This window comes from Atractosteus spatula, chromosome 1 (assembly GCF_055471065.1).
Source record: "Atractosteus spatula isolate fAtrSpa1 chromosome 1, fAtrSpa1.hap1, whole genome shotgun sequence".
In the NCBI taxonomy this organism is placed as follows: Eukaryota; Metazoa; Chordata; class Actinopteri; order Semionotiformes; family Lepisosteidae; genus Atractosteus; species Atractosteus spatula.
Window position 1 is genome coordinate 62,796,988 of NC_142706.1, and position 13,831 is coordinate 62,810,818.

Below are 13,831 nucleotides of genomic sequence, written 5' to 3' on the forward strand. Positions count from 1 at the left end.
GCAGCAGTCAGGTGTCGAGGTGCCATGCAGTAGATGACAGTGGACGTTGCAGAAGCTATTATACGGCCAGTCGGGCTCTGGGGTGTTGGACAGTGGGAGCTGTTCCCCACTCGCTCACTGCCTAACACTGTTTGTGTGGAAGAAAACTGGCCTGCCGCACGGGAATATGACCAGCACCTGGAACGACAGAGACGCCACAAGCGAAGAACTGACACGGAACAAATACAAATAGTTTTTTTCCCTTTTAATAAAGGCGAGAAACCACAGTACAAAATAAACATTGTCATTCTCATCTGTACATAGAGGAAAAAAATTAGAAGATTTTTTTTGAAAAATCCAGTTTATGGAGGCTAGATCTACAGATAGTCTATTAAACAATTCAAGGCACATTGGTGAAGGGTTTTGGTCTCGGGAGCTATATAGCTATTTACAAAGAGCACTAAATACCTCGCTGATTAAGACCGAAGGGGCCCTCTGGAGTGCAGGGAGCAGGGCACGAGAGATGTATTGCATAGAGCACATTCTACATCCTTACGTCTCCAGCCTGCCCCTTTGCAGCGCGCAGGAATGAAAAAGAGAGGGAGAACACCAATGGCCATCACCAGTGCAGCTGTGAGACTCGAGTGATTAGATGCTTTGATACAGTCCTATGGAATCTGGTGGGCAAAGGCTGCCCAGGGTCCTGAATTGCACCCGATGTTGCTCAGACCTGACTGGACAGTGGGTGTAAAACTACTAATCGGACGATAGCCTTAACAGGAACACAAACCAGAGGACAGAAACCACACGGAAGTGAATTTAAAAGTGAAAGAAGGAAATACTTCTGTTATGCACAGGGCCGTAGGTGTCTGGAACAAGCTGCCCAGCCATGATGCTCAAGGTGAAATCCTAGATTTCAAAGGCAAAAACTAGCTGGGTGAGGGAGCCTCAGTTCAATTAGCTACTTCAACCCAAATGAACTAGATGGGCCTGCTCTCTCCTGCACATGGTCTTGTGTTCTACACTGGTAAGCCGGGGCGAGTCAGACTGCAGCCAAAGAAAGTGCTAATCTGCAGTTCAGGGGGGGGAAGCAATCTACACACAGGACAGTGTTACACTTTCAGATGGTGCTCGCCATTGGCCAGACCTGCTTAGAGGAAACACATGAAACAAACAGCATTTCAACAGAGCAGGGACATGGATCTACCGGCTTTGTCACCTCTCTATCCCATGTAAATCTGGCAATGTCACATACCCTTTCAACAGCTGAATACAGTTTCTCACCATGCTGCCCTGGCAAGTCCGTTTCCTAAACTAATAACAAACCATAACCTATTTTTTTATATCTCACTGAGCACTCCTATAGAAGGACCCCAGAACAGAAGTGGATCTTATGGATGCACACTGTAATTACAAGATTAAAAGGTGAAGAGCTCAGTGAGAGGCAGGCAGAAGCAGAGCTGTAGAGCAGCACTGCCACATCAGGCTAGGCTCCACCGGGTGCATTAGTCTCTCCTTGGCTCCAGTGTTTCTAAGTTGCAGGAGCAGAAAACCCGTGAGGTGCTTCTGATCCACTCTGTAACGGACTCCGCAGCGCGGTACAAACGCAGACCTCCAGCCTTTACAGGCTCACAGTCTTACTGTAACAATATCTAACCTGGTTCAGGTTGGGTTTTTCAACTGGCTTGACAAGAGAACAATGCATTCTGTATGAAACGCTCAAGATAAACCAATAGAGTCAGAGAGTACATGAACTTTTCCTGATTACATTTTTATAGTATGAGGTGGCTTTGTACAGGTAAAATACCCTTAGTTTTTTTTATACAGTTTTTCTTAGTTGAGTTGTGATCCCACCAAATACTACACTTTAACATTTTTAATTTGCTTTGAAGTAGAGAAATTAAAAAACAAATATACAATACAGTAGGTTCATTTATCCACAGGTTAAAATACTGGTCTTTTTTTAATACAATCAATAGCAAATAGGAATGATTTTTTTAAGCATAAGGGAGTGTTGGATCACAAGCAATGCAATCCCACTTTCTTTTGTTGCTTATCTAAGACTTGTGCTAAGTGCATTACCATTCTGTCAAGCCCTAGGCTAGCGTGTTTGTGGCAACAGCAGCCCACACAGTCACAGGCTTAAAGGCGAAGACCGATTTTGCGTCGCCTTCCAAAGCCGACGTGTATAAATCAGTCGAACGCGTTTTCTTCCTCCTTAAGATCAAGGTAGCCCACTGGTCCCACAGTCTGTGAAAAGGGATTGAGGCTTTAAGATCTACATGCTGGGCCTGACCCCTGCCAAGCTGGGTCTCAGCCTAATATATCAGAAATATGGACTGGCCATCATACGCAATCCGGGGTCAATGCATGTAGGCGTGGAAGGCAACTGGCAAGGAGATGGTACAAGTACTGGATGATCCTCAAACCATACTGGAATGAAACACAAAAGTCTTTGGTCTTCACTTTGACCTCAATCTGGCCAAAAAGAAATGCCTTTTTATATATAAAAGAAGAATGTCAAAGTTACTTTTAAAATAAAAAAGCCTACTATTTTTAAGTACAAGTCTTATGAAGAATTAAATAACCTAGATGTTTCCAAAGCTGGAAAGCTTAATTGTTCACAGTTTGGAATGAACAGTGCAAAGTCACAGACCACAGATCGCGGTGCCGCTTTCTCGTTTCTTCCTCTTTTGTTTTTTAGTGGTTAAATTACTACAACAATTAATTTAAAAAAATGAACCACAAAATTCCACAGTGGCTGCAAGTGAATATCAAAAGGTTCTGTTGTCTCCCAGATCCTGTCCCCCCACCTCCTCGTTGTGAAACGCATGTCTCTTTCTTATCCTAGAAAACCAGGCTTTTCCACAGGTGGGGGCTCACCGACAGTCTTCAGTAGCACCCGGATTGCATGAGAGCTGGTGATTATAAGGCTTGGCTGAAACCCAACTCTTAAAAAGAACCTTTTGAATCTGGTCCGTGGCTGAAGCAGAGGACTTTGGATATGCTGGACCTGTAGGATCTGGCTACTGCAGTGCCAGGCTTGCAGCAGTACTTAATCCTGCCCAAGCACGGGACTCGGGGCTCCCCGGGACAGGGAGACAAGAGTCTGTGGAATTTCCCAAAGTCCGGAATGCTCATAAAACAGCATTGGTCTCTTCAGAAGAAAAAACAACAATTCTTGACATCGTGGTACAGGCTTGTTGGTGTGTAAAATCCTTTTTAATATATGTATACATTAATGTTTATTCCACCTCCACGGCTCAAAAAGTTGTGCTTGATCAAACGAATCAGAAAAAGAACACATATATTTGGAAAATGTGTAGGCCACAGAGCCACGTCCTTGGAATGGTCCGTACTCTTGGAATGGTTTCTTGGGTGCATTAAGGCAATGCTGTATTTTGCTGTGTGAGGCACAGTTGGTGTGGAGATTGTGAGGCAGGACCCAGAGTACAACCTGTTGGGATGTTGCATAGTACCAGAGCTCAGAGGGGAATGGCTTTCTGCCACACGGAGTTCAAAGGCTGAGGGTCAGTGCTCCCTACAAAGAGTCATCATCATCATCGTCTTCTTCCATGGGGTCATCTGGAGGCCTGTGGGAGGCAGGGGAGTGATAGTGAGCCACTGTGAGATTTCAGACAGATAGAGAACCAGGATCTGATGACCTCTTATTATCATGAAATCCCAAAGCGCTTTGTCATTGGAATATCCTTATAAGAAAATAGTCATGTCTGCCACACAGGTACAGGCGCTCAGGAGATAATAAGGCTACAATGTTATTAAACTGCACTGTCAAGACACTGCGGCTCTGATAAGAGGGTCACTTCCTGGATTGGATTAGTCTAGATCTTCTTCCTGCTGTTTTCATCCATTTTCAGTGGACCAATTAAAACAGAAAATAAAGTAAAATGTTCCATGTACAGTAGTCAACAGATTGGCCCTGATGCCCTACTGTATGGTACATCACTGCACCTACATCTTAAAACACTTACACATTTGATTTGTTGAAAACTGAAAAAGACCCTCTGGCAGTACACACTCTGGCTTTTGAGTTTGTTGCTGCAGGCAATATTGAAAGGTTTCTCATCTGGCAGAAGGTTCTAACCCAGTGCTATCTAATCCAGGTCATGGAGGGCCAGCGCGTCTGAAAGCGTTCAGTCGTGTCAGTGCTGAATGACCTAAATCAGCTGGTGATTTAAGCAATTTAACACCTGCTCTGAGCTCTTCTGGTTCTGCTGCTTTAGAAAACCTGCAGACACACCGGCCTCCAGGAACAGAGTGGACAGAACTCACATCCACAGAACACTCAGTGCCAGTGCAAGGTCCTCAGAGAAGAGAAACACCTGACGTTATCTCTCTGACACTGCAGTTCCACTGTCATTTTTCTTACTGGGAATACAGGGAAACTAATTCAGCGGGGCAGTGGAAGACTTGTGAGTAAGAGACTGGCTCTTGGGGTGGAACAGTACAGCTGCTCGGATGGTCGTGGCCGGACGAGGGGCTGACCTCTTGTCTGTGATGACCACTGCGGGGTTGACCCCCACCGAGAGCGAGGCCAGAGCGGTGACTGTGTCGTTCTCCTCCGTGTCGTGTTTCTGAGCCTCCAGGAAGGACAGACCCACCGTAGAGGCGAACCGCAGGACGGACTTCCAGTACTGACCTGAGAGAGGGAGAGACAAACACCGGGCTTAGGAACAACGCAGCACGGTACACACACTGGCAGACACGGTCACACACCCACACACACCCACATACTCACAGATGCACATAAACATAAGCGCACACACGCGCACACATTCTTGTAGACAGACACAGCATGGACTCCAAACGCATGACTGGAGTAGCAGTTTCTGTTCTTTAGAAGATGAGTCAAGACATGAATCAGTCTGTTCCTTTTAAAATGTTCAAAGACTGTAATTATTAAATGTGTTCGGTTGTGTCAGAGACACTGTAGGAATTGTTTCTATTTTTGAAAGCTTCAATATGGAAAACATTCCTTGGTTATGATTCTGTTGAAATATTGAAACTGCGAAGACTCATACAAGAGCATTTCCATACATATAGCAATTTGTTTCTATGTAAGGCTTTGGCAAGTTTTTCTACTGTAAGCTTATTTAGACAAAAATAAGGGAGTATATTAATTATTAACAAATGGAGGAGAAATTGCTGTAGCTCTGTATGTGAAACAATACTGTATATTTTAAGCAGGGTATTTGTGAAACTAAGGGTTATGTGCAGATACCAGTAAAAGAAGGTCTATAAACCAGCAAGCAGGTGATAGAAGTAGCGCTGTAGCCTTAGCGCTCAGCTGGAACAAAACCAGCAGACACGGGAGTCACGCGGGAACAAAGCTGGGAGCCCCTGGTTTACAGCACATACAGGATGAATGAGGAACACTCGTATCCGCTTTTGGAACACCGTGCAGGGAACTGCGTGCCCATGTGAGCGAGAGCTCTTGGCGATGCACTGGCGTCCAGTCCAGGGCCTGCCCCAGCTCACCGCGCCCCACTGAGCGCCCCACAAAGTGGTGGCTGAAAACAGAAGGATGAGTGACGGATGACAGAACCAGGGAGGCTCCTCTGTCTTTCCAGCCACCCGTTCAAAGCGACCCCTCCGCTAGCTTAAACCTTGTGAGAGCGGACCACTAGATGCCCAAAAGCATAGCCATCTTCTCGCAGACCAGCTACTGTGAGCTGAGCAGGTGAACGTGAGTTAATGTCTTTAACTGTAAACAAATGAAAAGAAATGATGGCCCGGTGCCTAGGAAAAGGCAGCCCTGCACCCTGTCAGACAGGGCTGGCAACGAACCCTCCCGCAGAGGGCACTGGAGCAGACAAGCCTCACAGCCAGCCCTGCCCCTCTCACCCCAGCACAGCCTTCTCAATTCACATCTCCACGTATGTAAGTGTGTGTGTTCATGACGGATATAAAAGCACACATGCAAGCTCATTTTTCTCCATTAAGGACTGAATACTTGTGGCCGCAGTTTTAATTAAACATTTCAGAAACATTTGAGTGCAATCAGATGGGATCTTCGCCACCGCGCCAGCGTGCCTTTGAAGTTAATTGGAGTCAGGCGAGCTGCTGTAGGCGGAGAGTGTGCGCGCCGGTGTGTGTGTGTGTGTGTGGGGGGGGGGGGTTGGGGGACGACGACTCACCCTGTACTTGCAGCACTCTCTCCAGCGAGCGCACCCCGTTAGCGCTGGGCCTCTTCCGCAGCACCTCCTGGGACAGGGGCTCCCCCTGCGGCACAGAACAGGGCTCAGAGCCGGCACTCCTGGATAGCGCTCTCTCCGATGGGTACGAGCACGGCTAACGGTCTGACTGAAGTTGAAACGGCCCTCTCACCTTCATCGAGTTTCGAAAGCTGCTATCTCCAGTCTACATCAACCACCTTCTCCAACTGCTTTTTACTACAAAGCAAACCCCCCAAATTCTTGGCTGCTGCCCTGTTCTCATTTTTTATGAATGTAGCAGTCCACCTCTCTAGTGGTTAAGCTTTGGAGTCCCACCCAAAGGGCTGTGGGTTCAAGGCCTGGGTGGGATGTGGCTGTTATACCCTGAAGCAAGGTACTCAACCCAAACTGCTCCAGTATTCGTCCTGCTGAATAGGTGGGCTGTCATTGCAAAGGAAAATTCGTTCTCATTTATCTAACTTTGAATAAAAGACTTATTTACCCTAACCCTAACCCACAAGGGATGCAACGGAGAATTGAAAATACACAATTCCTCTCCCTCTGGAAGGGAGTCGTGCAATGCACATGGATGTCTGGAGGCAACTTGCAAACTCCATACAGACAGGCAGAATCAAACCCACGACTCCTTGCAGTAGCAGTAGTATTATTTAATGAAATTCTTATTACTGTACAGTTTTTATCATATTTAAAGTTCTGTGTTAGTGCTTTGTGTTGGACAACCAGGGAATTAACTTGAATCTGGGTGTGTTGTTAGGAAGTCACATACTGGAGCACATTTGGGATCTTTAATAGAACAGCCAGTCGGACTGCACTACAAAGACATTCCAGTGGTACAAAGTGAGAACTTCAACTACTAAAAAACCTACCGAGATACTTCATAAATGATTTTGAATGTGGCTGCTGTGTGAATAGATGTGGAGAATGATGTTTTGTTTTTCAAACAGTCTTAGATTTCAAGCTGGCAGCCTGGGAGTGATTTTTAAATTTAAAGAAAAAAATAAAAAAGAAAAACAATCCAGAGTACCACTCACGCCAACTACAGAAAGAGGCACTTCAGATGGAGTCAGATTAAAATAAGCACCTCCAAACACAGTGAGCGCTCACAGCAGTCTTCACTGTGCCTGCATCAGGGCCTGCCTGGTGTACAAGGCCACATCTTCGAATGTTGCTGTGGTTTGGTCCTCTCTATATGGTGCAGCAACGCTGTGCGGAAGATGGTCTGCTTTAAAGGAAAGGGGGCCCCATCTCAGGGACACCCTGAGACAACCACCCTTCCTCCCTCCGCGCTCCCCCACTCACCTCATTGCCCAGCAACGCGTTGACGCAGGCCTCCGAGGCGTCGCAGATGGCCGTCAGGTCATGGCCCCCCTCCAGCGCGAGCACCAGCCTCCCCCCGGCCAGCCGCATCAGCTGCCGCGTCAGGAATCCGAAACCTGCGTGCACAGGCAAGGTCACCACACGGCCTGGGAACCGACCCAGAACACCCCAACCCCAGCCTGGGAACCGACCCAGAACACCCCAACCAACCCAGAACACCCCAACCCCGGCCTGGGAACCAACCCAGAACACCCCAACCTCAACCCCAGCCTGGGAACCCCCTAGGCACCCTGCCTGCTGCTGTGCACCAGTGCAGAAGCTCAGAATGAGCTTGAAGACAGGCCGATGTCTACAGATGGCGATACGTTATAATGAAGGGGCAGGTGCTCGCGTTGACCGAACACATTTTCAGGAATGCTCTGATCTTGTACGCCGGAAAGTGACACGCAGTTTAGTGCATTTGAAGAGTTCCTTTACATTTCTATATGAAACAATTTTCTGTGACATTTGTAGAGGTTTTCATGCCTTTCAGGTTTGCAGTGATGTCAGGCTAGGGCCTGCTCTCCTGCAGGGAGCTGTGGGGTTCACAGCTTTCTGAAACACTCAATGGCTCTGACAGGTGGGTGTGCCAGAGGAGCATGCCTGCAAGCCCTCATTGGCCCAGAGCAGTATGGGATTTGTTGCAGCAGCAATTTAAGAGGATGTAGCAGAAGCCATGCCAGCAGTCATATCATCATGCAGCTCCCAAATGGCAACCCGCTGAAGCTCAGCAAGTGTGAGCCTGGTCAGTACCTGGATGGGAGACCTCCTGGGAAAAACTAAAGTTGCTGCTGGAAGAGGTGTCAGTGGCACCTGCAGGGGGCACTCGCCCTGCAGTCTGTGTGGGTCCTAATGCCCTAGTGACGGGGACACTATACTGTAAAAAAGGCACCATCCTGACTGTGTTCATTAAAACTCCCAGGGCATTTCTTGAAAAGAGTAGGGGTGTCACTCAGCGTCCTGGCCACATTTCCCTTTGGCCTTTACCGATCATGACCTCCTAATAATCTCCATCTCTGAACTGGCTTCATCACTCTGTTCTCCTGCCCGCTGATAGCTGATGTGAGGTAAGTGTACTGGTGCACTATGGCTGCTGTCCAGGTGGTGCTGCATACCGGTAGTGGTGGAGGGGAGTCCCCATTACCTGTAAAGTGCTTTGATTGGAGTGTCCAGAAAAGTGCTATATAAGCTTAAGAAATTATTATTATTATTATTATTATTAATAATAATATTTTATATTTAACTGTTGACAGTTGCATTACTTTTGAATGCATGCTGGTTGCATTTCCACATAATTGCTTGTGCAACCAAGAAGGACTGTCCATCTAAGTGTTTGGCTGACCAACAGGTGTCCACTACCATGGGGAAGCATACAGGCCCACAGCCACTCCCACACTGCTCTGGGATGCACAGCCACAGAGACAGACCCCCCCTTGCTGGGGAGGACCAGTGAATCCGCTAACCCACTCACTGCTAATGAGTTCAATGTGTTCATGTAATTACAGCAATTCAAGAGAATATATGGTTTCTGGTGTATGAATGTTAGTAGGATGTCTATTAAAAGGAAATATTGCTATTTATGAATGTCAGTTTGTTTATGGAGTTTTTTTGAATGGCAGTACTTTAATCTGTGCAATTTCATGGACAAGCATTACATTCTAGATGACAGTCTACTGCTTACTAAATGGTGAAATAGTTTTCCGTCATGAAAAACTGAACCCGTGCTGTAAAACTCCCTCCTTACAGATCACGTTTCCTACTGCATACAAGCGTTCTCCAATATATATTGTACAAACTAAGGGAAACGTTCGGAACGTGCTGAATGTACTGACATTTTGCAGACACCTGGTAACCTCCAAGAGGCGGGGGGTGACCTTCGGCAGCATCAAACCCAGACGACACAAGGACCACGTCAGGGGAGAACTCCTGGGCAATGGGCATCACCACAGTCCTGCAAACAGGACAGCAGAGAAAACGGTCAAGCTGAGAACGCGTCAGCTCCCAGCTCCACTCAACTCGATACTGACCTGGGGAAAAAAGATTATTGAAGGGAAAAGAAACGGGAAGCATCTTTGCAGTCAGGTCCTGTTTCCCATCCTTTAATGCTTATTATCATTGAATCACAGGGCAAAGACCCTCAGCCAAGACGGCTTACGAGGTTTCTAATGGACCGTGACAGTGAGGACAATCAGGCATGCCTGAATGACTGCTTCATTTGACCAAGAAAGAAGGGGAACCTTTGTAATGCACAACTAAATAAAAAAACAGTTCAAAGGTAAAAAACCCTGGGCTGCAGCTTTTGTTTTGGCCACCGAGGGGCACTGTGTGCAACCGAAGTCCTACTGTACATCGAGCGCACAGAAGCGGATATTCTGATCAGAAGGCGTGATCCACTCTCTGCAAGTTGTTTTCTCTCTCAGAATTTAGTTTAGAGACACGTAACGGAAGATCTTTACACTCAGTTCGAGATCTAGATCGAGATCAACATCCCCACCCACCCCCAGCTCTGCCACCACCTAGACCCGGGTTGGGGGGTGATGCCCTCCCTGTTGTTTTCGGGCCTGCTCCTGCGGCGACGGGCGAGCCTGCCAGTGATTTACAGAGCGCTCCGTTTGATTTCCTCCAAGCGCCGAGTTCAAAGCTCTCCGCCTCCGTCTGGTTCCTATTTAGAGCTTGCCGTCTTCTCACGTCATTGTCAGTTCCATAGAACCCCATCTGAAATCTATTAGGCTTAATTATCCTGCTTTGGATTCTCTAAGCCAAACACCCTCCCCCCCCCCCCCCCCCATTCCATCTTAAACCTCCCCACCCCCCTTCTAGACCAATAAACCAACCCACATTGACTGGAATAGCTCAATAGCTGCAAGTGAGCACGGGGAAGGAGAGCTCATTACAGATCACTTGGGGGCGAAGGGGGGGGGGTTAGAGCCGAAACTGTTATTGTTTACAGATGTCCTGGGTCCTTTGCCGTGCTATTCTTTCATGCGTTGTCCCTTGGGTGGTAAAGAAAGGGAAGTGGGTCCTGCCAACTGCCTGCCATTGTTCTCCGAGAGCTCGGCACTCATTCCTGGGGACTGCAGCTGTGCTGCCGATCCTGCGGCCGACTTGGGACGCTGGAGACCCCACATCTGAAGCCATGAGTCTCCTGAGCTTATAGACGCAAACTCAAAATGCCGAGTCTCCAAGCTTCCACAGCACCGAGCACAAAGAACTCCACTGGAGAGCAACACTTGGAATAGCAGCAGGTCAATAATTCGACAGAGAATATACAGATATTTCTATATAGAACATACAGATTCATATAGTTGCTTTTAATAACCTGTGAGATCAATCAGTGACTCTAGCACTGCACACAAGTACTATTTGCTACCAATCTGACAAAACAAAAAACTTGCACTCAATTTTTTTTGAAGCAGCAAAATGGAATGAAGGTAGTAATTTAATGAGAAAAAAAAATAAAACTTCCAATGACATACAGTACAAAGCTGAATGGAAAGGATAGAACAGAAACTCCAGGAATACAAAGCAATTATAAAAAAAACTCTGCAGAGGAGACATGAGCTCTGTGAATCACTGAAACACTGTGAAGGGTTTGGGAAGGGACCTCTTCTAGCCACTCCTGTAATGTTTTGTTGTGTCTAAGATGAAGGCCTCGTGCAGAACATCCAGAACCTACAAGCCCCAGTTCTGCGTGCTGTGTGCGGCAGGCTGTGTGCACCATCGCTGTGACCCCACCCTCTGCGCCAGCTGCAGCTCACCTGAAAGCAGCCAGGTACTCCGCGTCCCCCATGGGCGGGTCCAGGCCACCTGTCCATGCCACGTTTACATTAAAGCCCACCCCAGGACCAGTGCCCACCTGAAAAACACACACAAATCCGGACCGGTGATGCCCTCATCAGAGAAGGAAACTGGGAACGTACTGATCCACAACGCAGAGACTCCGCTGATGTGGTTAGTGGTCAATTAATTTGTTTTTGATCTTTTGGAATTGAGCACTGTGCAGGACACAGCACTGGCCCCTCTCACTCCAACAGGACAGACCTGGATAGCAGACTGTACAGGTGATTTAGAGTCTGAGAGACGGAGGAGGTGTATAAGCAACACTGCAGGTATGACAGCCCCCTTTTGAAACACTAGTCTTATAGCAGGACAGCTCGACATTTTATTTTTCTCACCTAATCTTTTTACGCTGACCATCTTGCCCACGGCTCTTCCCCCTGACGAGGGTAGACAGTGTGGGCAAGAATGTCCAGACACTTGACTCACCAGGAGAAATGTGCCTGGCTGATCTCATCATTTTAGCAAAACTGCTTTGTAAACTGAAAAATATCATAAGCTGGTGAAGGTCAGGGAAGAGCTCGAGTTCCTTGTGTTACATTAGTGTTGCTCACCAAGCTCTTTCCTGGAAGGGATATTTCATTATATCTTTACTAGATTAGATTATTACCCCTTATTAGGGGGGTCAATCCGATATACTACATGTGTTTTTCTTAGAAAACATACAGAACTTCCTTTCTATCTAAACACACATGCAGTATATAATTAAAGTGAGCAAGAGCACCCCATGCATGTTCTTTACTATTAAAAACAGTGAAAAAAACAATCTGGTGCTGGTGTGAGCTTTTTTGTGTACTACGTTTGAGCTGCTGATTAAATGAATTTTCATGAGAATGTTTCTGCTTTCTGGATGGGAACTGCCAGCAGAGGTTGGCTAAAAAAAGCATGGCACTGCCTGGGAGCAAACGCAGAGAGGCCCCCAGAGGTGACCTCTCTCTCCCGGACGTGGGCTGCAGACAGGGTCCTGGGTTTGACCACAGAAGGCCTAAAGGCTCCCTAGAGGGGCTTCAAAGCATCACAGCGCCACCCGCCTCTCCCCACCACAGCCGGAGGTGAGACAATGAACGAGACTCGTGGCTCCTTTAACGGATGCCTTCAAATCCAGCCGTGCCCCGAAAGGGCTGGGGGATATTACAGGCAACCTTTTCCAGCTTTTTGATATTCCACATGGGCAGGATGCAGACACAAACAGAAAGCACATGATCCCTGCTCCGTGCGGCCAACTCCCCGAGACACTGACATTCCTTTTTTTCTCCCCACCCCCCCAGAAGTCTTAGAGAAGTGGAACCACATTGTGAAAGAAGCATCGGCTCTGCAGCACTGGATGTTACAAAAACCCATACATAGGATGAAGTCAAAGAGGGGGGGGGGGGGGTCTCACCTCAGCTGGGCCCCCACTCCCAGGGAAGAAGTTCCCATCGTCATAGCGATGGAGCGAGATGTACAGCACGCTGGGGTCGTTGTAAAAGACCTCCTGGGTACCGTTGCCATGGTGCACATCCTGGACACATCAGAGATGAAAAAAGAATGAATGAACAACCCCTCTGTTTGGCGTCTGGCCTTTCCTCATCACCGGGAAGCAGCCTGGGCTATACTCTCCAAAACTCTCCAGAGGTATCTGTGAGTGAAGTGGACAGTCATCAAAAACAAATAACAGAAACCAGAGCGATTAAATCCGGTATCTGGCATTAGCATCAAGAGTGGAGTGCGACTGCAGCATAAACAGCTTCTCCCTGCTGATGCACGATGACTCACAATAAGTGTGAAGATGTCCCAACGCACCTGCTGCATTTTTCTGTAATTCAGATATGGGTTTGGAGTTAATAAATCAAGCCCGGAGCATGCACCGGAGGATTAGAAGAGCTGGAAATGGTAGGAAAGGTTGGAGGCTGGAAAAAGGCTGCTATGAAACGAGAACAACTATGTTTGGGGTTTCCCAGTGGCTCGACCAGTAAGGGTTCCAGCCCTGAGTTGTATGAACCAGGCGACGCGGGTTCGAGTTTTCCCATGTTGTTGGCGAAGGACGTGCCCCTCCATTCATCGGCGCCGAACCTCCTGGACTGTGCTGTGTAGGCTGAGATGTGTTAAAAGTGGAAATAAAATAGCTAAAAAAGGAAAGCTTTGATCCAGACCTGCGCTGGAAAAGCAGTAAACAGGTCATGGACAGGAGTGTGTGTTTGCACGAGTACGCGGACACGAGTGTTTACACAAGTACACAGACACAAGTGAGTACACAGATATGAGTGTGCATATGTCGAGTACGTGGACATGAGTGTGTGTTTTCTTGAGTACACGGACACAAGTGAGTTTTAAAATGAATAGGAAGTTAGAAATGTGTGTTTGCACAAGTCTGTGGACTCGGGTGTGTGTTTACACAAATAGGAGGTTACGAGCGTGTGTTTGCACGAGTGCGCAGACAAGAGTGTGTGTTTGCATGAGTACGTGGACACAAGTACGACCAG

The 13,831-nt window shown here is 47.5% G+C and overlaps 1 protein-coding gene across 8 annotated transcripts in view; it reads right to left on the reverse strand.

Moving 5' to 3' along the window:
- Positions 1 to 229: 229 nt before the first annotated feature.
- hdac7a (histone deacetylase 7a) overlaps positions 230 to 13,831 on the reverse strand; it is a 99,367-nt gene continuing 85,765 nt past the window's right edge. For all 8 annotated transcript variants that reach the window (XM_088915319.1, XM_088915362.1, XM_088915345.1 and 5 more), the window contains 7 exons: positions 12,751 to 12,870; positions 11,291 to 11,388; positions 9,365 to 9,483; positions 7,476 to 7,609; positions 6,138 to 6,222; positions 4,486 to 4,639; positions 230 to 3,572 (listed from right to left, as the gene is read on the reverse strand). In XM_088915319.1, the coding sequence (XP_088771445.1) occupies positions 3,521 to 3,572; positions 4,486 to 4,639; positions 6,138 to 6,222; positions 7,476 to 7,609; positions 9,365 to 9,483; positions 11,291 to 11,388; positions 12,751 to 12,870 (762 nt within the window). In that variant the 3' untranslated portion in view covers positions 230 to 3,520. The remainder of the gene's footprint in view (positions 3,573 to 4,485; positions 4,640 to 6,137; positions 6,223 to 7,475; positions 7,610 to 9,364; positions 9,484 to 11,290; positions 11,389 to 12,750; positions 12,871 to 13,831) is intronic.